This window comes from Dipodomys spectabilis, unplaced genomic scaffold (assembly GCF_019054845.1).
Source record: "Dipodomys spectabilis isolate Male_0828 unplaced genomic scaffold, ASM1905484v1 ptg000611l, whole genome shotgun sequence".
Classification (NCBI taxonomy): domain Eukaryota; kingdom Metazoa; phylum Chordata; class Mammalia; order Rodentia; family Heteromyidae; genus Dipodomys; species Dipodomys spectabilis.
In genome coordinates, this window is record NW_024871288.1 from 1,926,218 (window position 1) to 1,954,071 (window position 27,854).

General features: G+C 55.3%; 2 protein-coding genes across 5 annotated transcripts in view; one reads left to right on the forward strand and one right to left on the reverse strand.

Moving 5' to 3' along the window:
• Positions 1-446: 446 nt before the first annotated feature.
• Positions 447-12,053, reverse strand: LOC122100931 (basic proline-rich protein-like). The gene is made up of 4 exons (XM_042671339.1): positions 12,032-12,053; positions 2,152-2,380; positions 737-2,043; positions 447-607 (listed from the first exon to the last, which is right to left on the reverse strand). Exons 1-4 carry the CDS (start codon positions 12,051-12,053, stop codon positions 447-449), a joined length of 1,719 nt encoding a protein of 572 aa, XP_042527273.1.
• LOC122100912 (core histone macro-H2A.1) overlaps positions 2,269-27,854 on the forward strand; it is a 51,615-nt gene continuing 26,029 nt past the window's right edge. Inside the window, exons 1-4 of one of the 4 annotated variants that reach the window (XM_042671309.1) lie at positions 2,269-2,390; positions 12,019-12,223; positions 26,361-26,467; positions 26,859-27,056. In XM_042671309.1, the coding sequence (XP_042527243.1) occupies positions 12,052-12,223; positions 26,361-26,467; positions 26,859-27,056 (477 nt within the window). In that variant the 5' untranslated portion in view covers positions 2,269-2,390; positions 12,019-12,051. The remainder of the gene's footprint in view (positions 2,391-12,018; positions 12,224-26,360; positions 26,468-26,858; positions 27,057-27,854) is intronic. The other 3 variants (XM_042671310.1, XM_042671307.1, XM_042671308.1) reach the window with 3 other exon arrangements.

A 27,854-nucleotide genomic window follows, 5' to 3' on the forward strand; every position in this document is an offset into this window, starting at 1 on the left:
AAATACAGTGGATAATGCTACAACTGTCCCTCCACCACACACACAATTGCTCTTTGCATGATTGGTATAGAAATAAGAGTGGGTAATAACCGCTGGTGACAGCCAAGCCATCCATGCCACCATGACTTCAGAAAAAAAAAAAAAGAGGCATCTCCACTCTTCAGGACTCACTTCACGTTTTCTGCAAGACTCGGGGCAAAGCAAGGCAAAGTAGCACATCGGCTACTCCACCCTCTTCAAAGTACTCGGGGTATACTGACTGTACCCCCCCAACTCGCTCTACACCTGAAGAGTGGGGGTGGTGGGGGTGGTATAGATTCATTGTCTTTATAAATCCCAACCTGGGCCTCAAACCTACACACAATGGTGGAACTGAAGCTCCTTCCACGCACAAAGCGAGACTAGACTTTGGGGTGGGTGGGTTTGGCTTTGAGGAGCCCCAGGAGCTAAGGCAGGGGTGCAGGGGTGCAGGGGTGCAGGGGTGGGCCTTGGGCAGACCCCGGGCCTGCGGAGGGCTGGAGTCTGAAGATGCCGGTGGGGGATGTGGGGGGCACACTGAAGTTTGCTCTGATGAGGGGCGGGAGCCCCCCTCGTGCTGATGAAGTTACTGGGGAGCAGGCAGAGACACCCCAGGTTCAGAGACAGGCCCCGCAGGAAGTGCTCCCCGGAAAGCCGGGCCGGGGGGAAGCGCCTCTCTGGGAGTGGGGGGGGGGGCTGGGGGACCCCGGGAACCCACGTCTTGGGGCGCGCCCGCGAGGGTTGGGGTGCAGTCGGGGTCCTGGTCGATGTCGGGGTTTGGGTGGAGGCTGGCCGTCCGTCCGCAGTCGAGGTCTGAGTCTGGGTCTAGGTCGGGGTACAGGTTGGGTGCAGCGCGAGTCTGCATCGGGGTTCGGCTCGAGGTCGGGGTCCGGGTCGACGGCAGCGTGCAGTCGGGGTCGGGGTCCGGGTCTACGTCGGGGTTCAGCTGGCGTGGGGTCTAGGTCGGGGTGCAGTCGGGGTCGGGGTCCGCGTCGGGGTGCAGCCTGGGTGGGTGTCGGGGTCTGAGCCGGCGTCGGGGCGCGGTCGGGGTCCAGGGCCTTGTCGGGGTGCGGTCTGGGTCCCGGGCCTTGTCGGGGTGCGGTCGGGGTCCCGGGCCTTGTCGGGGTGCGGTCGGGGTCCCGGGCCTTGTCGGGGGTCCCGGGCCTTGTCGGGGTCCCGGGCCGGTGTCGGGGTGCGGTCGGGGTCCCGGGCCTTGTCGGGGTCCCGGGCCTTGGGGTCCCGGGCCGGTGTCGGGGTGCGGTCGGGGTCCCGGGCTGGTGTCGGGGTGCGGTCGGGGTCCCGGGCCTTGTCGAGGTGCGGTCGGGGTCCCGGGCCGGTGTCGGGGTGCGGTCGGGGTCCCGGGCCGGTGTCGGGGTGCGGTCGGGGTCCCGGGCCGGTGTCGGGGTGCGGTCGGGGTCCCGGGCCGGTGTCGGGGTGCGGTCGGGGTCCCGGGCCGGTGTCGGGGTGCGGTCGGGGTCCCGGGCCGGTGTCGGGGTGCGGTCGGGATCCCGGGCCTTGTCGGGGTCCCGGGCCTTGTCGGGGTCCCGGGCCGGTGTCGGGGTCCCGGGCCGGTGTCGGGTGCGGTCGGGGTCCCGGGCCTTGTCGGGGTTCCCGGGCCGGTGTCGGGGTGCGGTCGGGGTCCCGGGCCGGTGTCGGGGTGCGGTCGGGGTCCCGGGCCGGTGTCGGGGTCCCGGGCCTTGTCGGGGTCCCGGCTGGTGTCGGGGTCCCGGGCCTTGTCGGGGTCCCGGGCCTTGTCGGGGTCCCGGGCCGGTGTCGGGGTCCCGGGCCGGTGTCGGGGTGCGGTCGGGGTCCCGGGCCGGTGTCGGGGTCCCGGGCCGGTGTCGGGGTGCGGTCGGGGTCCCGGCTGGTGTCGGGGTCCCGGCTGGTGTCGGGGTCCCGGCTGGTGTCGGGGGTCCCGGCTGGTGTCGGGGGTCCCGGGCCTTGCCGGGGTTCCCGGGGTCGGGGGTCCCGGGCCTTGCCGGGGTCCCGGCCGGTGCCGGGGTTCCCGGGGTCGGGGTCCCGGGCCTTTGCCGGGGTTCCCGGGGTCGGTCGCGGCCCGGCCGGGGTCCCGCGCGGGGGCGGGGCGGCGGCGGCGGCGGCGGCGGCGGCGGCGCGCGCGGGGCCGGATGGGACGTGACGGCGCGCGCGGCATTGTGGGAGCCCCGGGCCGCGGCGCTGGTTCCAGTGGCGGCGGCGGCGGCGGCGGCGGCGTCGGGGCGGCGGGGGGCGAGCGCGGGCCGCGGGCGGGAAGGCGGCGGCGGCGGCGGCGGGAGCGCGGAGAGAAAAGGCGCGAGCGAGCGGCCGACGGGCTCGGGCCGGACCCCTGCGGCCGCGCGGACGCCGCCCTCGCCTGGGCCTCGGCCTCGGCCCCGGTAAGTGCGGCGCGGGCCCGGCCTCCCCCGGCCCGGCCCGCGCGGCCCCGCGTCGGCCGCAAGGCGAATGGACGCCGACCCGGAAACCAAGTTGTGCGGAGTCGCCGCTCCCGCGCGCGGGCCGCGGCTCGACGGCGCGGGGCCCGGCCGGGGGGGGGGGCGAGGGGAACGCGACGGGGCCGGGAGCAGGGTGAGCAGGGGGTGTGTGTGGGGGGGCCTCGAACCCCAGGGGTGCTGATGGATGGGGGGGGGTCCCCTGGGCCCAGCCGGGCTGGGGGGGATGGGGAGGTGGGGGGGATGGGGAGGTGGGGGGATGGGGAGGTGGGGGGATGGGGAGGTCGGGGGATCCCCCCCCACCCGGGGGTCACGCCAACCCCAGCGCGCTCCTGGCCTTTTGTTTGCTTTGTGATGGGGAGGTGTGCTGGGTGGTGTGTGTTTGAGGTGATGGGGGGGGGGGTGGGGAGAGGACTGGGAAGGAGGTGTGTGTGTGTGGGGGGGGGTCCCCTAGGTGGAGGAGGGGGGCGCCCCGGGACTCAGGGCCGGGGTGGAGAGCCACCAGCGACGGGGAGGCTGGTTCTGGGCTCTCACCTGACAACAGGTGTGTGCTGGAGGGGGAGGGGGAGAGGAGGAGGAGGAGGAGGAGGCAGGGGACACCCCCCCCCCCCTTCCCCTCGCTCCTCATCGCCCAGATTTGCTGCTGTGGAGACTGGATTGGCTGGTCAGGTGCATCCTAAGACATTTGCAAAGGAGGTTGGGTCCAAATCGTATTCCCTCCCCCTAAGAACCCCCCCCCCCCAAAAAAAAACAAAAACAAAAACCCAAAGTTCCCACAGCTGAGCTAGGCCGGGAATTCCACGCTGGAGCCATGACTCCCAAAAGCCCTTGCAATAAGACTTTCTTTTCTTTTTAAAAGATCCAATAAACAGCAGAGAAGAATAGACAATTAGAGGGAGGGGGGAGGGTAGAGAAAGGGGGGCCTCTCCCCTCCCCTCCTAGGCTGCCCTCTTTCCTAACAGGTTTGTGGTTTGAGGTTTTACGGTTAAAAGGGAGGAAGTGCTTTGTTCTTTCTCAGGCTCCTGGCTTTGGGGAGTTCAGGTTTTTGTGTGTGTGTGGGGGGGGGGGGGATGGGGGGAACAGCTTTGGAGGTCTGAGCTGCCAGACTCAGGTTGCAAATTTAAGCAGAAGCTGCCAGATAACCCACCTGTCGCCTATACTGCAGGGTTTCATCCTTAGGACCCTGGTCTGCTGTCCACCATGTTGTTAACTCTGAACCGAGCGCCTGGGTGGAATGAAGACTCCTTGTACCCACTTGGGCAGTTGTAACTCGAACTCTGTGGAGACTTGTCCACTGGGATGACTGTGCTTCTAAACTTCAATTTGTCTTATGACGGTGAAACTCCTGAACACTGCCCATTCTTCCCCCTTCCATACTAGGAGCGAGGGACAGCAATCTGGTCTATTCTTTTGATTTGTTGCTCCCAGATAAGCCAGGAGGGGGTTGGAACTGAAAAATGTTTGCAGCAGAATCTGATTTAGGGAGAGCTCCGGTAAACTTTGAGAGTCTTCTGGAACTTCTTGTGACATTCTAGTGACACCACCACATCGCTGGCCTGCTTTTCATCAGATGGGGCCGGGCTAGGGAGTAACATAGCTGGGAGCCCCTCCTTCCTTTGCCACGGAGAGGCTGAGAATGGTTGTATTCTTGGGAGCCACCTGTAGTGTACCTCAGAGCTCACGCTGTCTCCATTCATTTAAGACGTATTTAAATAAAAGGGTATGCTGGGCACCGGTGGCTCACACCTGTCATCCTAGCTACTCAGGAGGCTGAGATCTGAGGATCGCGGTTCAAAGCCAGCCTGGGCAGGAAAGTCTGTGAGACTCTTCTCTCCAATTAAACACCAGAAAACAGAAAGTGGTGCTGTGGGTCAAGTGGTAGAACCTTCGCCTTGAGCTAAAGAGCTCAGGAACAGTGCACAGTCCCAGAGTTCAAGCCCCACAACCAACCAAAAAAAAAAAAAAGTGTTAACTGAAAAACCTTCCATGAGAAAACAAGACAGAATCTTCATGTGGTTGGTGTTCAGTCAGATCCAACCTCTGATTCTTATTTCAAATGTCACTAAAGGGGGCTTTGTGGACCCCATGTCCTGGAATGAGGAAGGGCGGGAACGGGGCATACCTGTCCTTTGAGCCCTTCCCTCTTTAAAGGGCCAGCAAGCCTCAGTTCTTCTGAGTGGGCCTGAACACTCAGCTCTGCATTCCAAAGATTCATATTGCTAGTTTGCCGGGCTCTAACCTGACCAGCTGGTGTCTTGCAGTCTTTCAACAAATACTCCTGAGAATTGGCTCTTGCTTCGTACAGAGGAGACAACATACAGATGGAGAAAGGCCCAGGCTTGCCTGGGAACACTGACCTTAGGAAGAGGAGACAGTCGTGTCACCATTAGGTGGTCAGGGCAAGAGGCCACAGGAGCTTCCAGGAAGGGCAGTAACTGTAACTTAGCCGGGAAATGAGTGCTTCTCAGGCACCGGAAGGAAGGCAGCTGGGGACCAGTGTGTGAGGACTGGAACCACACGTGCAGATCCGAGGAGACAGTAGCGGGGCTTTGGGGGAACTGCCAGATACCTAGGTGGCAGAATCCTAGTCCGGTAAAGCCAATGGGGCAAATCATAAAGGATCTTGATCAAACCAGAAGTGCATTAAAGATCCCCCTAAAGGGTCCTGAGCAGGAGAGAGATGTGGGCAGGTGGATGTTTTTTAAAATCTTTTTTTTGGGGGGGAGGGGTGTTGGGGTGTGAGTTTAGGACTCTTATCACTTGAGCCATGTGCCCAACTCTTTTTGCTTTCATTTATTTTTCAGATAGGGTCTGGCGCTTTTGCCTGGGAACAGCCTTGGACTGGGATCCTCCTCCTCTTCCCCCACCCCTCCCACGCCGCACTGGGATCACAGGTGCAAACTACCATGCCCATCTGTGCTCTTTTATTCTCGTTGGGAGCTCTTCCTTTATTCTGCAGATTCTGAGTAGCTGGCTTCCGGATGCTAGGCCTGACCAAAGTTCTGCCCTCTGAAGCTTGCATTTAACTTTCCTCTTTTTATTTGCTTATTTTTGCTCAAGACTGGGACTGGAACTCAGTACCTGACACTCCCTCATTGGCTGGCACTCTACCAACTGAGCCATGCCTTTCACCCTTTTCCTTTTAAAGGCTTGCCCTTAGACTGGTTATCTTAGAGTCCAGCGCAGCCATAGGGACTGAGAGAAGGTAAGTGGGAAAGCTTCCTTGTGAAGCAGGCAGAGTGAGTTGGTATTAAAGTGGTGTGCAAGTCCCTTTGCCCTGCAGAGGTGAAGTTTTCTCTCCCTGGCTAGTTTCCCACAAACTTTTCTGCTTGTGATGAGTGACACTTGTGTTTGGGTTGTTCCCCCCCCCCCCCCCACCACCACTAAAAGCCTAATGCATGACCAAGAAAAATGTTTTAAAAAGCATGGTGTAGGATTTATCTTCTGTCTTCCTTGGTCTGTGTCTTCCATTTGCAATCCCTCTGATATCTGAGGGTGGGCTGTAGTTCTCTAGATTCTTTAACTCTTGGGCTTATTTTATCATTTGGTGTGTATTGGAGACATATTTCTCCTGATTGGTTAGTGCTTAAGAATAGATCTCTGTTCTAAGCCAATCAGTGAGCAGCTTGTGAAAGCCCAGCTTTGGAGCCATGGCTGTATAGTGTATATACTTACTTTTCCAGGGATCCGACAGCAGTGCTGTTAACACCAGCCATGATAGGAATAGACCACAGAGAATACTTCACAGAGTTCATTGTCTGAGAGTTGCCTAATGATTGGAGCTGATAGAAAGGTGACAGTTGCACTGGGCGCCGGTGGCTCACGCCTGTCATCCTAGCTACTCAGGAGGCCGAGATCTGAGGATCGCGGTTCAAAGGCAGCCCAGGCAGGAAAGTCTGTGAGACTCTTACCTGTAGTAAACCACTCAGAAAAACACCAGAAATGGTGCAGTGGCTCAAGTGGTAGGAACTAGCCTGAGGGACAGCATTCAGGCCCAGAGTTCAAGCCCCATGACTGACAAAAAGAAAGGTGACAGATGCATGTGGACGCAGGGTGTGTGTGTCCTGCTGTAGGCAAAGTGAGCAGCTCTCTCTCCCCCCGCAGTGCTGATGGCGCAGGCTGGAACACAGGCTCTCTGAACACCGTTCCAGTCAGTATTTCTTTCAGGATCAATGTAAACATGTATTCATTGCTTAGACAATGAAAGAGTTCATCAGCACTGATCATTCCACGAAGGGGGGGGGGCAGTGCTACAGGTAGTGGCCAGAGGAGAGGCCAATGGAGCCCTGGAATTATTCATAAGCTCAGCGAGCAGGGCATTGGAGGGGTCCTTCCTGGTCCAACAGGCTCCCCAGCTTCCACGGGGCTGGACCCTCACCGCACTTCACCAAGCGTGTGTATATGAATGCTCCCAGAGAAAGGGTTTGGAAGCCCATAAGCCACAGCTCTGGGAAAAGCTGCCCTCCCCTTTGCCAAGGGAACTCCGCCCCCTGTAGATGCCAACCAACCAGCTGTATCTGAGTGTTTACCTGGGTAGCAGGCAGGGCCTGGGTGCTTGGGGAAGCTGGGCGGCAGAGCAGGCACAGGGGGGGGGGTCCTCCTCCGGCAGGGGCGGGGCGACTGGCGTTAGAATTAGGGTATGAGATCTCAGGTGGCTAGCCCCTTGGAAGGAAGGGCTGGAAACTGCATCTGCAGGGTACACAAAACTGGTGCAAGTTCCCGGACAGGGCAAACAGAGGGACATTTAAAAGCAGTTTTAGTTGGGTCCCAGGGGCTACTGTAGCTGCCACGCCCTCCAGCTCCCCAATCCACTGGGGAAACTGGAAAGTTTTAGCCTGGGGGTGTCCTGGTTAGGGATCAGCTGGGTCTGTATAAGGCTAGAGTCTCAGCGTGGAGCAAGCTACCCCAGACTAGACAGTGGTACGGACACAGCAGGACTGCAGGGCAGGAGCTCCTATGTGACACCAGGACTGGGACTGCTAGAGCAACTGCAGACAGGGCTGGGCGCAGTGAAGCTGGTTTGCATGCAGAGAGGGGAAGAGGTCATCGCCAGCGCTCCTGGGCACCCGCGTGCCTCGCCCAGCCTCCTGCCTGCCCTGGTGGTAGAGGGCTCTTGTTCTTACACCACCCTGTTCCTGGGAGCCTCACCCCTGCCTCTGATCTCCCCATCACATCTCCCCGTGACCAGCTCTGCAACCATTTGCCATGGGATGAGCTTTGGGTTTCTTCACATGCGGCTTATGTTTATTGTGGTATTGCTCAGTGTGTGTATGTGTGATGTATGTGCACGTATGCACACATGCACACCAGTACCGGGGCTTGAACTCCAGGGCCTGAGCACTGCCTTTAGTGTTTCCACTCAGTGTTAGTTGGTGCCCCTACCACTTGAACCACAGTTCTACTTCCAGCTTTTTGGTGGTTCAATGGGGATAAGAGTCTCATGGACTTTCCTGCTTGGGCTGGCTTTGCCCTATGATCCTCAGATCTCAGCCTTCTGAGTGGTACTGATGTTTGAACTAGGGTCTGACGCTTGCTTGGCTTATAGGGCCATCACCTGAGCCATGTTGCAAACTTGCTTTTTGCTGGTTGTTTTGGAGATGGAGTCTCGTGGACTTTCCTGCGTGGCTTTGGGCCATAATCTTCTGGAACTCAGCCTCCTGAGTAGCTAAGATGACAGGTGTGAGCTGCCAGTGCCTGGTCTATTAGTCTGTTTTTGTTGTGTTATTGTATCAAGTTATCCACGGCAGGCAGCTTTCTAAAGAAAAGAGATTACTTTGGACTCCCCGTTCTGGAAGTAGGAAGCCAAGGGCCCAAAGTTGAGAGTCACATCTGGTGATGGCCCTCTTGATGGCAGAGTCTGAGGTGGTAGAGAGGATCTAGCGGCACCTGTGCGTGCCCCTCCCCCTGTCCCTGTCATAAAGCTGCCAGGGTCTCTCCTGGGGCTCCACCCCGAGCCCTCACCTAATCCTAATCACCTCTCCACGGGCCAGCCTGCGCGCGCTGTGGCCAGGCTGTTTCCACCTCTCAGGATTACCATGAGAACAAAATCACACGACGCCTTGGGGACACTCAGCCACATCCAAACCGTGGCCGCACAGGAGTAAGGACCAGCAGGATCCTCTCAGGATTGGTGCACGACTTCCTGACCTAGGCTGATGATGGTAAAAGAGCCACCGGGCTCGTGTGCTGTGATGACAGCCAGGCAGTGTGAGTGTGTGTGTGTGTGTGTGTGCGTGTGCACATGTGTGTGCGTGCTATGAGCGGTACCTGAAGACAGACTGAGGGCCTAGGATAGAGGACTGTCCTCTCCTCAGAGCAGGGAGCGTGCAGCGTCCCATAGGGGCATTGGTTCCCCAGACCAGGCCATTTCCCAGCCTCTCCCGCAGTCACATGAGCTCTTGTAGCCATATCCTAGGTAAGAGCTTGTTGTAGGAGCAGCATGCTTCACTCTGAGGCCAGCCCCTAAAATCCCCCTTGTGTAGTAGGTGCCAGTGGTTCTCACTTGTAATCCTTGTTACTTGGGAGGCTGAGGTCAGAAGGATTGCAGCTGGAGGCCGGCCTGGGCAGACAGAAGTTTGTAAGCCCTCCTCTCATCTCATAATGGGGCACAGTGACACTCATCATCCTAAGCTAATTGAGGGAGGAGGGTTGAGATTGGGAAGAAAAAGTCCGCAGAACTCCGTCTCTACCAAGGGCAGTTGGGCGCAGTGGCCTGGGCCTGATCTAGCAATGAAGGACCTCCGAAGTAGGTGGACTTCAGCTCAGGCACATGTCTGGGCGGGAACTTGGGCCCAGGAAGCACGAGGCCCTAAGTTCAAGCCCCCAGTACTGCAGAAACAACAAAACACACAAAAAACCTCGAGACTCCTTCATTGAAGAGGAGTCAGTCAAGGTGAGATGTGAGCTGTCCACCCGCCACCAGAGAGGGGACTGGGATCCTTGACCCCCAGGGCCAGGCCAGCGCCCAGGGCCGGGCCAGCCGCGTGGCTGGCGCTCAGCCCCTCGGCATGCGTCACGTCGGGCAGGGCAGGTGCTGTGGGAACACGCAGTTGGCCATTCGGGCTGTGGCTGGGTCCCAGGAGCCTCCAGGGTGGTGGGGAGGGGTGGTGGGTGAGCGCCACTCAGCTGGTGGACGAGGAAGGCACTCCAGGCCGGACAAGCAGCCAATACTTGGAGGCTGTGGGTGGGGATGGGGCCAGGCTGCCCTCCCCTTCTCCCTTCCTCCCCTCTCCTCCCTTCCTCTCCCTTTCCCCTCATCGAGATGTGGTTTCAGGGCCATGTGCATTCTATCTCTAAACTAGACCTCTAGCCTCTTTCATTTTGTGTTTTGCTTTTGGGGTTAGGGTCTTGCTAACTACTAGCCTTGAACTTGCAATCTGCCTGCCATCCTTGTAACTGGGATTACAGGTGTATGCCACTATGCCCAGATGTGCAATCCCTCCGAAGGGAAGAATGTGTGTCGGTCCTAGCAGGCCTGGGTACTAATGGTTTCCCTTGGGAGAATGGCATCCGGATTTCCAGCAGGCCTGCTAGAGAGCAGGGACAAAGTCAGCCCCGTTGGGAGAGGAGCTTCGGGGCTGCTAGAGAGAGATGTGTTGGGATTATAAGCTTTCAGCCCAAAAGCATTGGGTTGTTGGTCTGTGAACCATCTTGGTTGCCAAGCCTGAAAACGGGCTCACGTGCATGCCCTTGCGTTCCCTGCCCAGTGAGCATGCGCTGTGTGCGGGAGGTCGCACAGAGCAGTGAGTGTCGTTAGAAACAGAGTCGCTAATTGTGTCTGAAATCACCCTCCACTCTCAACTCTGAGCCCTCAAAGCTGGATTCCACAAGAGGGCACAGTGCAGGACCCCCACGACAAGGGTTCGAAACCATCTCACCCCTGCTAGGCCCAGCTGCACAACTGCCCAGCAGTGTCCGGGAAGCCTGCTGTCTCTGGCCCTCACAGCTGGGTCTGTGTGGGACAGATGCCCTGGAGTGCCTTTGGGGCTGTAGAGACGTGTTAGGGGTGAGCTACAGGCCCTGGCATAAGGTGTTACGTGCCAGGCTAACCAGGGCTCCTAGTTGCGTGGCCTCATGAATTCTTGTCCATTTGGCTCAGTGGTCCAGTTACCGTAGAAAAAGCATCAAGGCAACCCCAGAGTGGGTGGAGGCTGTGGCCTCCTTCCCCCCCCCCCCCCATTGCCCCCCTAGAACCCTCATTACTGCCATTTAGACTACCGGGTTATTCGTGGTTTCTCTCCCCACCGGCTCGGGAGAGCCGAGCATCGAGTTCCTGAAGCTGAATGCACGGGGCTCTGAGTAAGCCCCTGCCACCCCAGAAAACAGGGGCAGCCGTCCACCCACCGCAGTGGGAGGGAGACATGAGAGCGTGCGTAGTGCGGTGGCCCGCAGAGGATGGAGCAGCGGGATGAGCTTGCGGGCTGATTGCCAGGTGCGAGGGATACAGGACATCTGGCAAAAGGGAGCAGTGGCTTCGGAGGCGGCGGCCCCGGGGGCGGGAGTGACTGAGGCTTTGGCTTCCTGGGTCCGACTTCAGAGTACTGGTAAAGCTGGACAGCTGTGCTGGGCCTGGGTTTCTAGGGCATTACGTGGTGGCCTGGTGTCCTGATTTTTACCTCGAGACTCGTGCGGCCCTGACAAGCTTTTGGGACAGCACATACTCAATGAGTGAGAGCAGAGTTGCCCTGCCCATGATGTAGAAAGTGGATCGGAGAAGATGGGCCTAGTCGAGGAGACCTTGGCTGGAGGCATTTGTGATCACGTGGCTGAGTGACTAGACTGGGGGTACTGGGGTTGGGGGGACAGCGAGGGGAAACGCGCCTCCCTGCTCTCTACAGACATCCCTGCCACAGGGCAGTAACTCCTGTACTCTGCTCCTTCGTCTCCCAGGTCGGAGTTGTGACATCATGATAGAACCAGGGTGTCTGGCTTTGTGTCTCCGTTCTTTTTGTTGTTGTTTTTTTCCCAGTTGTGGCTTGAACTCAGGGCCTGGGCACTGTCCCTGAGCTCTTTTGCTCAAGGCTAGTAGTAGTGCTCTGCCACTTTGAGCCACAGCACCACTTCCAGTTTTCTGGTGTTAAATGGACTGTATGCTGCCCAGGCTGGCTTTGAACCGCAATCCTCAGATCTCAACCTCGTGAGTAGCTAGGATTATAGGCATGAGCCTGTAGGCCTGGGCCCCTGGCTTTTACATCTGTGTTCTAAAGGGGAGACAACACTGTCTTCTTGTTACTGCAAATATATTACCCCCGTCTCAAATATATAAAAATGCAATTATTAAAGTATGCGGAATATAACCAGGAAATCCTATTTTAAAGACATAGCAAGGTATGAAGGCAAGGCACTATTCAAGGTTATTGCCATTGTGACCTTTAAAATGCAGATGACCAATGTTGGTGTTGGGGTGTAGACGTCCGCTTTCTCTCTTCAGCCGTGCACGTGAACCAGAGCGCCCTGCAGTGCCCCCTGCAGTGCCCCCTGCTGGCCGGGCCTGTGCCTAGCAGGGGTCTGCGCGCGCCTGGAGGAAGGGTGCTGTCCACAGCGATCCTGACCGCTGTGCCTCTTGCTTTCCCAGTGTGCTCACTGACCTGCCTCCAGAACCACCGCCATGTCCAGCCGCGGGGGGAAGAAGAAATCCACCAAGACCTCGCGGTCCGCCAAGGCGGGAGTCATCTTCCCTGTGGGGCGCATGCTGCGGTATATCAAGAAAGGCCACCCCAAGTACAGGATCGGAGTGGGGGCGCCCGTGTACATGGCTGCCGTCCTGGAGTATCTGACAGGTGAGTGAGCTCGCGTCTCGCAGACACCAGAGCCGCAGATGTGGCGGTTCTGTCCGCTCTCCGAGGACGGGGGTGGGGGGGGGGACCTTTTCCTGTTGAAACCTAGCAGAAAGTCACGAGAATAGCACAGTGATTATTCCCACGGGGAGTTGCCAGCTATGAACATTTTGTCCCATTTGCTTTCTTTCTTCCTACTGTCGGTGTGTTATTTAATTTTGATCAAGTCTGAATTTTTTTTTTTGGGGGGGTCAGTCCAGGGGGCTTGATCTCTGGGACTCTGGGTTGGGCGCTGTCCCTCAGCTCTTCAGCTCAAGGCTGGTGCTCTACCACTTGAGCCACAGCGCCACTTCCAGTTTTCTGGTGGTTAATTGGAGATAGGAGTCTCATGGATGGTCCTGCTTGGGCTGGCTTTGAACCGTGATCCTCAGATCTCAGCCTCCTGAGTAGCTAGGATGACAGGCGTGAGCCACTGGTGCCTGGCAAGTCTGCATTCTTGCATGACATTGGCCTTTTTTTTGCTGTCAAGCTGGTGCTTGAGCTCAGGGTCTGGGTGTGTCTTGTAGCTTTTTCATTTGAGACTAGTGCTCTACCACTTGAGCCATAGCTCCCCTTTTGGCGCTTTGGTGGTAAATTAGAGATGAAGAGTCTCATAGTCTTTCTTCTCTGGGCTGGTTTTGGATCTCGATCCTCAGATCTCAGCCTCCTGAGTAGCTAGGAGTTACAGATTTGAGCCACCAGTGCCCAGCTATGTCATGGACAATTTTGAAGTATCCAGGCAAGTTGTTCTGCAGTGTGTCCGTCCCTCTGGGTGAGTCTGTGATTCAAGACTCACCAGTGTGTGAGTCTGTGCCTCCCACCAGGCGTGGTCTGTTCTGTGGCATGTATACCAGTGCTGAGGTGACGTCTGTATTTCTGCCTATTTTGTACCACAGTATTTCACCCAGTGGCTTTACCTTAATCCCATGCTACCAGGCATTGGTCATTCTTTCAGTCCCCATCAATCAGTGCTTTCCCTCTGTCTGTGCTGTTAGCGTTGGCTCACAAATTGTTTCAGTGCGTTCTTCTCCATTCATGCCATTCTTCACTTTTACCACCCAGATTAGCTGAACTTTGAACTTCAGGCCTTCTCTTAGGTCCTTCGGGTGTGTGTCCGCTGGCTTCTGTGTGTTTCCTGGCTGTCAGCAGAAGGGCGTGCCAATCTTGCCTTGAGCTTCCCTTGCCCCAGTCTTGGGGCTGGCTGTCTCCCTTTCACGGTCTCTCTAATCTTCTTTGTGACTTCATAAAAATCGCAGGAGGCCAGGAGTGGTGCTCTTCCCCACTTTTTAGTGAGGTGAAAACCAGGCTGGAAGCATAAAAGCCTCGCCTAGAGTTTTGCACACACTATCAAGAGGCTGAGAAGGCCAAGCCTGCTTGTTCTGTTCCAATGTTTTCACCACTTAACTGCTCCCTCGTGATGAGCTAGGTTTTGGGTACCAGGAAGCAGCACCATGATTTCATGCAGCCACCTGCCCTGCAGCCAGAAAGGGGAGATTGGGCAAGACGAGGCACTTTTTCCGCAGTGGCACAGCCAGGTAGGAGAGAAGAAGGGGCTGCACCTGCTCTCCCAGGGCTCCCAGCTCGGCAGGGCCAACAGCTCCCTGGAGTAGACAGTCGAGACAGCGATTATATTATTCTGTTGAAATCACCAGGCATAAAAAATAATCAGGTTCTACTTCTGAGGGGTGTGTGTGTGTGTGTGTGTGTGTGTGTGTGTGTGTGTGTGTGCGTGTGTGCGTGCGCGCGCGCGTGTGCGTGTGCGTGCCTGCTTGCTTGCATGGGTGCGCGCGCATGCATGTACCAGTACCAGAGCTTGAACTCAAAGCCTGGGCACTGTCCCTTAGCTTTTCCACTCAAAGTGAGCCACAGCTCCACTTCTGCTTTTTGGTGGTTAATTGGAGCCTCGCCTCGCTGAGGTTTCTGCCCAGGCTGCATCTGAATGGTGATCTCAGCCTTGGGAGTAGCTGCAATTACAAATGTAAGCCACTGGTGTCTTTTGGAGCTGCCGAGTGAGTCACGCCCGGGCCCCCACCTCCTGGCAGGCAGCAGACAGTGTCCTCTTCTGTCAGCAGCACATCCTGTGACAGAGATGCACCTTCAAACCCACACCCGTCACTCTCGCCACCTCTGACACTGGGCAAGAAGCATCCTTCAAACTTGAAAGAGGGGGCAGGCCTGCCGTTGTGCTGTTGGCTCTGTCACTTACCTTGAGAATGAGTTCTGAGCCTCTTCTCCACTTTCTGTCTGGGACGCCCAAGTGTGTCCTGGACTCTCACAGCTAAAAACAGAGCAGGAAGGGGACAGCGGGGTGCTCTCCTTTGAGGTTCCACAGCCCTCTGAATGCCTCTGTCCCTTGCCCGTGTCTCTCACTACCTCTTAGACATTTCAGGCCAGGCTCGGCCAACCCTTGCTAGCTAGCATCTGCTAGGGCGTTCACACTGCCCTAGAGCTCAGATGACTGCTTACAGAGTTGTGCAGAGTCCTTTGCCTGCCCCATTTACACAGACACACAAACACAGACACACACAGACACACACACACACACACACACACATACACACACACACAGACGAAGAATTTTAAGAATTGGAAGGTTGCAACTAGAAGGAAGTTGAAACTTACTTGTAATCCCCCCTACCCTCGTTCTATGATAGACAGCCATTGGTGTCTGAGCATGGTGAACATATGTATAAAACACAATTGGATCAGAGTCTGATTGTGAACAGACACAATTGTCCACTCTTGCTGAAGACCAATCTCAGAATCATCACTACGAGGTCTTAGACGCCATAAGGAGGCCCTACCAGCCAGTCCTCCCCTCAGTCTCCTGACGGAGTGCGTAGCTCCCGGGGGGGGGGGGGGGGGTGCTTGATGGAGAATGGGTTCAGCACTATTCCCGCGTGGTGGCCGTGGCTCCCCGTCCTCCCCAGCCCCAGCAGGGTGAGGAAGTGCTGGAGGCTGGCCTGAGGACGTGCTGCTTCCAGGCACTTGTAGATAAGAACTGAGTTTTCATCTCCTCCTTCATCTGTTCCTGAAGAGTTCACGAAGTTGTGCAAGCATGTGTAGACGTGGCCTGGTGCACCTCATGAAATAATTTCCCCCTGTCTCCCTTCCAGTGCAAACTCACATTCTAGTATCAGAAAGGCCTCAATGCTGCTTTCTTTGTTTCTCGTTTTTAAAATTTATTTTTTGAGACAGGGTCTCCCTGTGTGCTCAGAGTGGCCTCGAACTCAGAATCCTCCTGCCTCAGCCTCTCGGAGCCAGGATTGTGGGTACACACTACCCAGCTTGGATTACTGCTTGTCTTTTGAAATCTCTCTCCCTTTCTTTCTCTCTCTCTTTTCTTTTTGGAATTTCTTCTTCCATGTAGGGACCAAGCCTGGGGCCTCCCTCCTGCCTGATAGACAAGTGCTGTACCCCCAAGCTACCTCCCCATCCCTCAGCAGTGTCTTTTACAGAGTAGAACAGTTTAAACTGAATGAAATCCAGCCTGTCAGTTACTATTTTGTGTGGCACTGGGGATTGAACTCAGGACCTTGGGCTTGTGAGGCAAGTGTTCCCCTCCCCCTCCCTCTCCCCTTTTTTGCTTTAGTTTGGTTTTCATTGTATCTCTTGTCTATGGTGCTTTTACCTGGACCAGCCTTGGCTCAAGATGCTCCTGTCATCTACTGAGTAGTGAGGATTATAGATTATAGGCTGGATAGTGTGGTCACCACCAGACCCAGAGACCTCTGGGTTTTCCTTTGGGCTGTCAGGAGTTGGATGGTTTTGTGAGCTGCCTTAGGTCCTTGTGATCTGTTTTGAGCTAGATTTTATAGCGTGTATCATCGGTGTGAAGACTCAGCATCACCATCCTGCTTTCCTTAGGGTAAGCTGGGTTGCTTAGAAATCGCTAATGGCTACAAAGTCTCAACGTTTCTCCACGTCATGACCTTGAAGGGCAATAAGCAGTGTTCATCTGTGTGCATCAGTCCACGGAAGGGTACGTGGCCCCATACAAAGGGTTGGGTTAGTGGACTAGTTGACAGTACCCCAAACCCACGTTTGATTTGAGATAAGGATAGAGGTGTGGTCAAAATGTAGTGTGCTTTCTTTTATCTAGACTCTCCCTCTGAGTCATCGATTGGTCTTTTGATGCTAAATAGTTGCCTTGGTCTCGAGCTCATCCTTAAAGCTTACCAGGCATGGTCACCTTAACTGTATCCTCAGTCAGCCCCAGCCACTCAGCATGGAACCCAGAATTCAACATCTAGTAGTGTTTTCATTTCATTTTCCATTCATGTTTTCCTATACTACTTTTCTGGGTAGTTATTTCTGATCTGTCCTCCAGAATCATTTCCATTTTACTAATTCTCTCTCTCTAGCTATAGCTAACCCTAATGATCAGTGAATTTTATTTTATTTTTTATTTTTATTTTTTTGGGGTCCGGTCGTGGGGCCTGAACTCTGGGCCTGGGCGCTGTCCCTCAGCTCTTCAGCTTAAGGCTAGTGCTCTACCACTTGAGCCACAGCACCACTTCCGGTTTTTTTCTTTTTGCTTATGTGGTGCTGAGGAATCGAACCCAGGGCCTCAGGCATGCAAGGCAAGCGCTGTACCACTGAGCCACCTTCCCAGCCGATCAGTGAATTTTAAATTGCAGTTATGACACTTGCATTTCTGTCAATTCTATAGGATAAATGCATGTGGTCTTTTTTTTTTTTTTTTTTTTGTCGGTCATGGGGCTTGAACTCTGGGCCTGGGCACTGTCCCTCAGCTCTTCAGCTCAAGGCGAGTGCTCTACCACTTGAGCCACAGCGCCACTTCCGGTTTTTCTAGTGGTTTATTGGAGATAAGAGTCTCATGGACTTTCCTTGCCCAGGCTGGCTTTGAACCGTGATCCTCAGATCTCAGCCTTCTGAGTAGCTAGGATTACAGGCATGAGCCACCGGTGCCCGGCTGCATGTGGTCTTTTTTGTGGTGTTAAGATGAAATTAGGGGTTTTGCTCCCCTTTGCTCTCTCTCCTCTGCCTCCTCTCCTTCTACCTTCTCCCCCAACTCTCTCTTTCTCCCTGATACTCTCTCTCCCTTTCCTTTGACCCCCTCCCCTCCAAGCTACTACTTTACCTCTGAGCTACCTCTCTAGCCCTTGGGTGTTTCTAATCTGTTTTTACCTCATTTTCACTTATCTTTTATATTCTTTATCTAAATGAGTACTTGAAGTCTTTGTGAGTCTTATTTCTGCTGGGCCGTGAGTCATTACGTGGCAAGCCTGGGAAATCCTTCATAATGTTAGTATTTTTAGTGATTTCACTCTACATATTTTTACTTTGAACTTTTTAGATTTTACCCTGTTACATGCTGTGAGATAGAAAGGAATCTCAATTTTGTTTCATGGAGTTAGTCAGTAATACCAGCAGGATTAATGGAATATTCCATCTCTTCCCTGGTGAGGTGTGATATACTACCTGTAGCAGGCATAGAATTTCTAGACATAATTACTTCAGAACTTCCTTTAATGTTTCATTAGTCTGATATATTATACACTGTGTTTTCTTGTGTCTGGTAGGCCTTACATTGTCTTTTTTTTTCTTTTCCCTTGGTGAGGGTGTGGGGATTTGTGCTTGGGAACTACTGTACCACTTGAGCCATACCTTTGAGTCACTCTCATTTACTGAATTTATTTCCTTTAATAAGTGATTTTACACACGGTAAAATTCACACATCAAAGGATGTGAAACATGCATCTCCAGTGGGAACGCCCAATTCTCTTATGCGAGAAAAGCATCTTCTCTCAAAAGTAGATTGCCTCCTTTCTGTCACTCTTGTGAGCATTGCTTTTCTGAAAAGTTTGTACTCTGACCAGGTGGCTTGGCCTTGTTGATTGTGCTTCAGTTACATCCTTTTCCTGCTACATTTTGCAACATCAGATTTGAGGTATTAGGTACCGTTAATTAAGCTACATCCTTAGCCAGTCTGAGCAGAGAGGCGGGGCCTGCTGGGTTAAGGATGAAAAGGGAGTGGCCTGCCTGCTCTGCCTGCGTGTTGGCTGATGGTGCGCTCTTCTGCAGAAGTAAACTTTGCCTTGCTGAGGTCTGTTCAAGTCCAGTCCTCCCTCATTCCTACACGACACGCCGAGCTACGTCTAACTCCAGGAATTTCTTATATGTGCTATATGTCTTCCTGAAGGTATTTCTGTTTTCCTTTTGTTCTCCATAATAAAGTCTATGAAATTCCCAGGATGGTGAATCAGGAGGATGTGAGGCTGACAGCTTATTTGCATCCAGGCCAAGATACTGGTTGGGAGAATCTGAGGCTCTTTGATCTGCTCCTCAGCTACCATGGTCCCTCAGTCGAGCTGGAGTCCCCACGTGGGACTGACAGGGGAGGGCTGTCTGCGCCCTGGGCCCAGCCTGGGCTGCTCTCCTCTGGAACGGCAGCTCCATAGTGAAACCTGCACATCACGTCCAGCCTTCATCACTTCCTGACCGCCACAGCGCCTAGTAATCCATCTGGAATGACCTACTTTCCAAAGTTACCAAGCCCTGACTGAGTACAAGGTGCCAAGTTGGGTGCTGGGCAGGTTTACATTGAGTGTCTGTGAGTGCCAGGCTTATCAGAGGCCATCTCCATAATCCAAGGGCCAGGCCAGTGCGCCCTCCCGTAGGCTCAGCTACCAGCATAGGGACCAACATTTTGCAGGTGCTCAGCAAAGTGTGTGTGTGTGTGTGTGTGTGTGTGTGTGTGTGCGCGCGCGTGTGCTGATCTTGGGGCTTGAACTCAGGGCCTGGGTGCTGTCCTGAGCTTTTGTGTTGGAAGCTAGTGTTCTTCTACTCCTTGAGCCAAGCTCCACTTCTGACTTTTCAGTGGTTAACTAGAGGTGAGAGTCTCATGGAAATTCCTGCCTGGGCTGGGTTCGAACCATGTTCCTCAGATTTCAGGCTCCTGAGTAGCTAGAATTACAGGGATGAGCCACCAAGCACCCAGCTCAGCAGATCAGCTTTTTAAATTGGAAGATAGAAGAGGAATCAGAGGGAGGGATGAGTTTCAGGGTGATGTCAAATGCTGCCCAGAAATGTTGAGAGATGGACCTAGATCCTGGAGTTTGAGATGAAGCATCATTAGGACTAACAGCATCACCACCGGGCATGGCTTCTAAAAGAGGAGAGGTAGCTAAGAATATGGTGGGTATTTTCTCTGTCAGTATCCCCAACTAAAACATCAGCAAGCGGCAGGCCGTACCGAACAGTCCTCTTGCTTGCTTTCTCCAGCCTGAGGATTTCTATGTCTAGTCAACCCAGATTAAAATATCATGAAAGCAAAAAGTCACTCCTCAGAGCTATAAATAAGTTACAGCAAGAAGACAGACCCAGAGGGTGTTAATCACAGCCAACCTCCCCCCCCCTCCCATGGCCCCCCTTCCGCTTCTGCTTGCCAAGAAGATGACGTAAGCCGTCCTTGGATTTGCTGAGCTGCCCAGCTCTGCCCCGGGCTCTGACCCTGGTCCCTCCCTCCCTTCCCCACCCCCTCCCAGGTTCTTCCTTTTTAGGCAAGTGTATCTTCCTTCCACTCACTGTCCGGGAACATGGGGTTCCTGGTGCTCTGGCTGGCTCCCTGAGCAGCTTACAGGAGTGCCTGGTGCTGAGCTGACCTCCCCAGCCTGGCATTGCACCCCTCCGCCTGCAGGGGGCCCTGCTGGGTCTTTCCCTGCTGGGTCTTTCCCTGCACAGCTCCTGTTGTAGGTGGGCGGGCTGGGGGAGACCTGTGGCTTTCCTGGTCATGGATATCTTGAAGGTGGCCTTGAAGGTGGTGTGTTGCCTCTGTGAATCTAGACAGAGGCTGCTAAAAGCCAGAGGAGGCACGTACTGGGGCGGCATTGCTGCTGCCCTCCCACCTCAACCCACGCACTATTCAGACTGAGGCTGGCGGTCTCAGCTGTTTGGGGGATAGTAGAGGAAGTACTTTTGAGTTCTCTGCAAAGGTGGAGCCCTTTACATCCCAGAATATCTGCTGCATACATGCCTTTAACCTGGTTAAGCCCTACACAAACTTATTTATTTATTGGTTTGCTTATTTATTTTGTCTGAGGCCTGGAGTTCAACTTGGTATCTGACATTTTCACTCACTGGCTGGTGCTCTACCAGCTGAGCCATGCCTCCAACCCTGCACGTACATTTGTTAACTTCCTGAGAATTCACCCTTCCATTTTGCATAAGAGGAAGTTGAGGATCAGAGTTGCCTGCCGTAACTTCTCCGAAGTCATTCAGCATACTAGCTGGTCTCCAGAGGAGTAGTTTCTACAGACCCCTCCCACTGGGGCTGAAAACTTGGCAGGTTTTTAACGTGTGTGTGTGTGTGTGTGTGTGTGTGTGTGTGTGTGTGTGTGTGTGTGTGTGTGTGTGTGGTGTCTGTGTGTCTGTGTGTCTGTGTGTGTGTATAGACCCTGCAGGCACCACTTCTCCGAGGCACGGTTCCGCTTCTTGTCTTGTCCCCCCCTTTAGAGGTGCATCTGGGAAGTGAGACCACGGCGAGGCTCTCTGCATGAACTTCCTTGTACATTATACTCTTCAGATCATTGCAGCCGACATCTCCTGATTGTTCACCCTTCCTGAGATGAATTAAGAACAAATGGCTGTGGTTTTCCACATTAAAACAAACATACACATTAGCCATTTCCTCGTAAATTAATTTAAGGACCTTGAAAGCGAGTGATTGGTGGGTAGAGGCTCTGCCCAGCTGCCAGCCAGAACAGATTTCTCCGGCCTTCCTCTCTACCCCCTCTTTCCCTCTTCCTGGGACCCCAGCGGCTGGCTTTGGCCCTGCCCTGCTGGGTTCTGCACCCTGCTGGGGTCAGACTGAAGTCCAGACGGCCTGTGGGGCTGGGCTGGGCGGCCCTGGCTGCTGTGTTCCATCCAGGCAGGTCTGGCATCACCGAGGTTAATCAAGTTCAAGTGCATTTTTTTCAAACATATGTAAACGGTTAAGTGTAGCAGAAAAGAATAAACTATTCAGGGAGGAAACACGAGGATTTTCGGTTGCTTTTCTCCTGCTTGCGCCTCACACACATCAATACGTCCACCCATTTATTTACACAGAGGAAGCTGAGGGAAAGGAAGTCTAGTTTTCTTCCCCGGCTAATCAAGGCTGCTGTGCTTGTGTCTGTATGTATGTGTCTGTTTGTGTGCACGTGCATTCACGTGTGTGTCTGCATACCACTACTGGGGCTTGAACTCAGGGCCTGGGTGCTGTTCCTTAGCATTTCCACTCACGGCTGGAGTTCTGCCACTTGAGTGACAGCTCCACTTACGTCTTTTTGATAGTTAATCGTACAATTTTTTGCCTGGGCTGGCTTGGAACCACGAACCTCAGATCGTGTCCAACTGCTCCTCCCCCACTTTTAAAGGAAGGGTTGCAGTTGAAGCATTGCTTGAGAGTCGTCTGCACTTACCAAGTACACTTAAGCATTTTACTCCATCTTCACAGCCCTGAGACGTAACGTCGGTCTCCACTTTGCAGATGGCCGTGTCTTGTCCACATCTCCCAGCGAAGAGCAGGAGCTGTGTGCCCAGCCCGTGTGTGACTGCAGGCCCCAGCTCTGACCGCTGGGTCATCCATAGAGAGTGGAGGAGGCCACTGAGCAGAAGCACAGGTGGAGGAGGGCTAGGCTGGTGGGTTACAGTGATGTCCTGTTGGCCAGCAGTCACAGCAGCTCCCTTTTGTCCAATATTAAGTGACATTCTTTTTTTTCTGTCGGTCGTGGGGCTTGAGCTCTGGGTGGGCCTGGGCGCTGTCCCTCAGCTCTTCAGATCAAGGTAGCGCTCTACCACTTGAGCCACAGCGCCACGTCCAGTTTTCTGGTGGCTCATTGGCGAGAAGAGTCTTAGGGACTTTCCTGCCTGGGCTGGCTTTGAACCACAGTCCTCAGATCTCAGCCTCCTGAATTAGCTAGCGTTAACAGGCGTGAGCCACCGGAACCTGGCTTGACACTGTTTTTTAACTCTTAAGATATGAAGAGCAAGGAACTTGGTAAGTTAAGCAGCATTTCTGTCTTATGGGGAGGACGGGAGACTAGACTGGACCCTGCCTCTGAGGCTCCTCTGGGCCTCCTGGCTCGTGGGCTGACGGCAGGGAATGAGATCACTCAGCACAGAAAGTACCGTTCTAGGTTTTGTGGAATGTCCAGTTCCTCTGCAGTCCTGGGACAGGCCGACGGGGCGGGGGGGGGGGGTGCGTGCTGTGCCTCCCCAGGCTTCAGTCTGGGCCACTCCCCTCCTAAAAGCTGCTCTGGGGACAGTGAACTTGGGAATAAGGTTGCAAGCACTGTGGGCCTCCAAGCTCATCAGACAAGGCCAGGCGAGGTGTGGTCAGGACAGACGACACATACCGAGCAGACGCCCTCTGATTGGGGACGTTGGGGCGAGGGGGTTGCAGTGGTGTCACACAGTCCTGAACTCAATGAACTGCCAATGGAAGGATGACAGAATCGAGAGGAAGACAGTAGACAGATACCCCTTCGCTTTGTAGCAAGCATGTTTTCTCCTTAGGATTACGTGAACTATTTGCTCTCTTTGATTTCTGGTTGTTATTTCCAATCTTCTTTTTGTGTGTGTGAGAGGAAACGCTTCAAACGACTCTGTAAAAGCCCAGATTCTTTCCTGTGCAAGGTTTGTGTTTGCAGTTGGGCTCAGCCTCACCACATCACCTGCTAGCGGTTAGGAGCCTTAATTCTGCAAGCCATGACTTCATCTCCCTGAAGGAAGGTAGATGAAATGCTTCCATACAACAGATACGGTTTAGTTCGAGACAGGTTTTGTTTTTTTGGAGGGGGAAAAAAAAAATCCCTGAGACTTTGGTCTCAGGATGAACTTGGAAAGTAGACCTGTCAAAGGTATTCAAGCTCACAGACAGCTGGTCTGTGCTCCAAAGTACTGCCAAATCCCGCTGCTCTCCAAGGCTGTGGGAAATCTTGTCAAGTTGCCTTAAAATGACGATGTTCAGTGAGACTGGGAGTGTTTGGCCCGGCCTGTCTCCGCGCGCTGGGGCTGTAAGGAAAGAAAGGGCTGTCACTGGTCTTGGCCATCCCAGGAGATGGGACATGGGCCAGGCCAGCACTGGGAGCTAGGAGATGCCTTGGGGTGTCTTGCAATTCATATTCTAAAAAAAAAAATAGTACCCTAAAAGAATAGCTGGTGTCCGGCCAGCACTACACCTCATTCGGCCTCTTCCCCTTTGGGGAACCTTGTCACACCTAGAATCTTCTCCAGAGCTGACCCCAGGCTCTGGGCTCTGGGCTCCAGTGTTGTTCATTGGCCATGACATTAGACTGCCCTTAGCTAAGCTGACTTGGCTGTGTGTGTGTGTGTGTGGGGGACACTTGAGGGAAGTGTCCTGGGGCTGGCGAGGGTTCCTGGGGTTCCTCCTGGTTGCTTTTGTCCCTGTCTCCTGTGGGTTTCCTACGGATTCCATTGGTTTTAGTTGCACCTTCCAGAGCTCTGTGTCCTGGGAATCTCTCCAAGGGTGGATGTAGGGCTTGAGATCTGGAGATGACGGAGCAAAGCGTCTCTGCTTAGAGATCTAGCATTCTTCCTAGTTCTTTCTCAGAGTCGCTTTTCTCTTCCACTAGCCAGAGGCAAGACATTGCACAGAAGCCCAGACCATTTGGAACGGTGGGATGAGCCATGTGTAGGAACCCCTCCGCGTGGGCAGGCCCGGGCAGGCGCCCCGAGGCTGGGGCTGGGGTGGCAGCTGGCCGTGGTGTCGTCTAGCAGGGCATCCCTGCGGGTGGGCTGTGAGTCCATCCTGGGGACGTGGCCGCCGTGGCAGGAGAAGTCCCTGTACAATCCTGAGCCTCCATGCCTTTGCCCCCCCTCCCCCTTCCCCCAGCCCCCAGGTCATCGGCAAAGCAGAGTGTCATCGCTGGGAAGAGAATATCATCAGACCATCTTTTCTTGGGTGGCGTGTGCCCTGTGCAAGTTCCCTGCCAGTCTTTCTCCTGTGAATACCAGGGCACCTTGGGGTGCAGGTTGGAAACTGATTGCAGGCACTCTGTACGGTGGTAGGCAGCCCTTGCCGGGCTAGGAACGGCCTTTACTTACGCAGGCTGGGAATGACAGGCGGTGTGAGGGACCCTTGGCCGGGGGCGAGTGCATGCTGTGGGATTCCCTGCTGCGGGGCTGGGGCAGGCTGGGCTGTGGAACCTCGCGTCTGTGTGGTGCTTGGTCTTGTGTGTCCCCTGGTGGCTGTCGCCATGGTTACTCTCCATCTGGAAAAATGCAAGAGCGAGTGCGGACACAGCTTCCCCTTCTCCCACAGAGCCCGGAGCTCATTCTGTGGTGGTAAGGGTCCGACCTGGCAGGGGTTTTGCTCTTGTTTTTAAACTTCTTGGCAGTATTGCTTGTTAGATGGGAACTCTGCCAGTTCAGTCACGCTCCCAAGGCCTTTAACGCTTTAGTTATTTATTTCTTTTTGAATCAAGTCTTGTTCCCTTCCCCCAAGCCAGGCTGGCCTGTGATCCTCGGTTTGTGTTTCTCACATGGCTAGGGTGACAGGTGTGTGCCACGATGCCCAGCTTCTTTTAAATGCCCTGGACCACAGGGAAGTAAGCCATGGGAGCCCCAGCTGTGTATGGGCCAAGCTCATGGGCTTTGAGTTTTGCCTTTTATTTTGAAAAATTCTAACCACGTGGAATACTAAAGAACACTGCTTAGCCGGGCGCTGGTGGCTCACGCCTGTCATCCTAGCTACTCAGGAGGCTGAGATCTGAGGATCTCGGTTCAAAGCCAGCCCGGGCAGGAGAGACCGTGAGACTCTTATCTCCAATGAACCAGCAGAAAACCAGAAGTGGCGCTGTGGCTCAAGTGGTAGAGCACTCGCCTTGAGCTGAAGAGCTGAGGGACAGCGCCCAGGCCCAGAGTTCAAGCCCCACGACCAACCAAAAAAAAAAAAAACACTGCTTTTATTTGTACTTAACAAGTGGCTATATGAATAGAACTGTGTGCTGTCACGTGTACGTGTGTGCTTCTAGGTGACAGGATGAATAGATTAGCATAGCTGACCTCTCATGCTCATTTCTTGGTGTGGAAACCATGTAAAAAAAATCTACTCTCTTTGCAATTCTGAAATAATCATGATCAACTACAGTTCCCGTTCTCTGTGGTAGATCACAAACCCTTCCGAGTGACCGAGGCTTGCTGCCTGGTGCCCAGCGCTTCCTATTTCCTCCCCGTCCCGCAGTGAGGCGACCACTTTCTGCCCTCTGCTTCCGTGACTTCACCTTTCAGACTTGATGAACTCGTAAGACTGTGCACTAGTTAACCTTTCTGCGCCTGGCTTATTTCACGTAGAGTTGAGGCTCATGCTTGTCGTTCAGATGACACAGCCCTCTGCCAGCGGAACCCTCCCACGCCGCCGCTGACACGTGGCCACAATTAGCGTAGGGACAGACACAGATGCCTCACCGCTCACTTCTCGAGTGAGCAGCAGCCGCACTGTTGGACGCAGAAGCTCAGCTCCTTGGCGTGGGGCGCCTGCTCCACAGCCCCCCCCTCCCGCGTCTCAGGCTGACTCTCGAGGACCCCGTGGCAGTCAGTTTCCTGTCTGTGACCTGTTTTCACGCTCACGCTGCTCTTGTTTGGTGCGATACTGGAGCTGTGGTCAGGCCCCGTTGTGTGGGTGTTCATCTTGGACTCAGGCGGCAGTGACTCCTCAGGCCCCCCAGATACCAAGCTCCCTGCCCCCAGCCCCACAAACACACAGCAGCCTGGAGATGGAGGTGCTGTGCGCCCGAGGGCCACACCCTGCCCGTCCCAGGCGCCAGCCGCCAGCCGTCAGCCAGCCATTTCTGGAAAATGGGAGCTGGAGCTGGAGCTGGGTCTTTCTCACTCGGTGCCCTCCAGCTGGTCCCTTCCCCTCAGTGCCTCCCCCAACTCCAAAACAAAAGGGTCCCACCAGGCCCCAAAGTCTCCCTTTATGCCATTCAGCTCCTCTGTGCCTTCCTCTGCCCTGCCACAGCTTCGCACCTCAGGGTGCCACTCCCCAAGGCGCCCCCCGCCCCTCCCTGGGAATGGGGGCACCGGGGACACGCGGTGCTCTGGCTTGACCATGTGCTCCCCTCTGTCCCCACAGCCGAGATCCTGGAGCTGGCTGGCAACGCGGCGAGGGACAACAAGAAGGGACGGGTCACGCCCCGGCACATCCTGCTGGCCGTGGCCAACGATGAAGAGCTAAATCAGGTAGGGGCTCTTCTCCCCCCCCCCCCCCCCCCCCGTCAAGCACGGGCAGCCACCTTGGGGGACTGTGTTTGGGACCACAAGCTGCCTCTGTTTCCCTGTGGCACCTCACGGGAAGCGGGGGGGGGGGGGGAATGAAGGGACTGAAACAAGGTGCCGGCTCTCCCCGGAGGAGTAACAGGATCTAAATGGCAGCCCGGGCTTGCCGGGGGAGGGATCTGCAGGACTTGATCTCTGCACGGGGCCCGGCACGGTCAGCACCCTTGCAGGTACCAGTGAGGCAGCAGCAGTGGCAGCCGGAGCCAGCAGGCGCGCGTGTGCGCGCGAGGGCAGGCTGACTTCTCAGGAGCGGGCCAGGCCGGCTCACCAGCTGCTACTTTGGTTTTCCTGCAAGCTGCTCAAAGGAGTCACCATAGCCAGCGGGGGAGTGTTGCCGAACATCCACCCCGAGCTGCTAGCGAAGAAGCGAGGGTCCAAAGGGAAGCTGGAAGCCATCATCACTCCACCCCCGGCCAAAAAGGCCAAGTCTCCATCCCAGAAGAAGCCCGTGTCCAAGAAGGCGGGAGGCAAGAAAGGGGCCCGGAAATCCAAGGTAAGTACGTGGTCCGCGAGGGAGGGGGAGGGTGGGCAGGGCTTCACAGGGGACCTCCCCACGGATGGGAAACAGAGGAGTAACTGTAAGAGCGCAGCTCGGGTCGGGAGGCCCTCCCATCAGGAGGCTGATACGGCTAATGGGCTAAAGGGCTCGTGGGGAGCCAAGGGGTAGGCAAGGCACAGGCCTGTGGGAGGGGCTTCTCTCCAAGAGCCCCGAGGCTCAGGAACTCTCCCTGTGCCGTCCTCCACTGCCTGGCAGGTTTTGGCAGCCGTGTTCCAGGTAGTTCCCCTTTTGAACTGTGTCCGGGCTGCTGGCCTTTGGTGGAGGCAAGGGAAAGCCCCTCATCCATGCGTCACACAGGCACACAGGGTGGGAGGAGCCGGCAGAGCCCCAGCGCAGCCCCCGCCTGGGGCCCTGCATCCCAGTCACTCCTGGGAGCCCTGGCACTGGTGGGTGGTGCTTGCGGGGCCCTGGCCTATCAGCTGCGCCCCGGCCTCTGAGGCCAGCTCCTGAGAGGAGCTGCTGGAACCCTGAGGCAGCGAACTGTCCCCAGGAGGACGCGGAGGAACTCACCTAGCCAAAGGCCACCCTCTGTCTGTGAGACCCTCAGTCAGGAGTCCTTGGAAGGGGCTGGAGGGACTAGGGAGAGCAGGCTCTGGTGTGTCAGCTGTCAGGGGCCGTGGACACATTGGCCAGCAGGGCCTGGAGGGGCTAGGACCAGACTTGCTGAGCTCCCTCCCCTGCCTGCCCCCCCATCCCCAGCCCACCTTTTCACCCCAGGTGCGGCACCTGCTT

What these genes read in the sequence shown, in the direction of transcription:
- LOC122100931 (XM_042671339.1), bottom strand. Translation starts at nt 12,053, where the DNA reads ATGGCGGTGGTTCTGGAGGCAG. An exon ending in AATGCCGCGCGCGCCGTCAC is followed by an intron (nt 2,044 to 2,151) that starts GTCCCATCCGGC and finishes ACCCCGGCAAAG; the next exon opens with GCCCGGGACCCCGACCCCGG. An exon ending in TCGCGGGCGCGCCCCAAGAC is followed by an intron (nt 608 to 736) that starts GTGGGTTCCCGG and finishes CCTGCTCCCCAG; the next exon opens with TAACTTCATCAGCACGAGGG.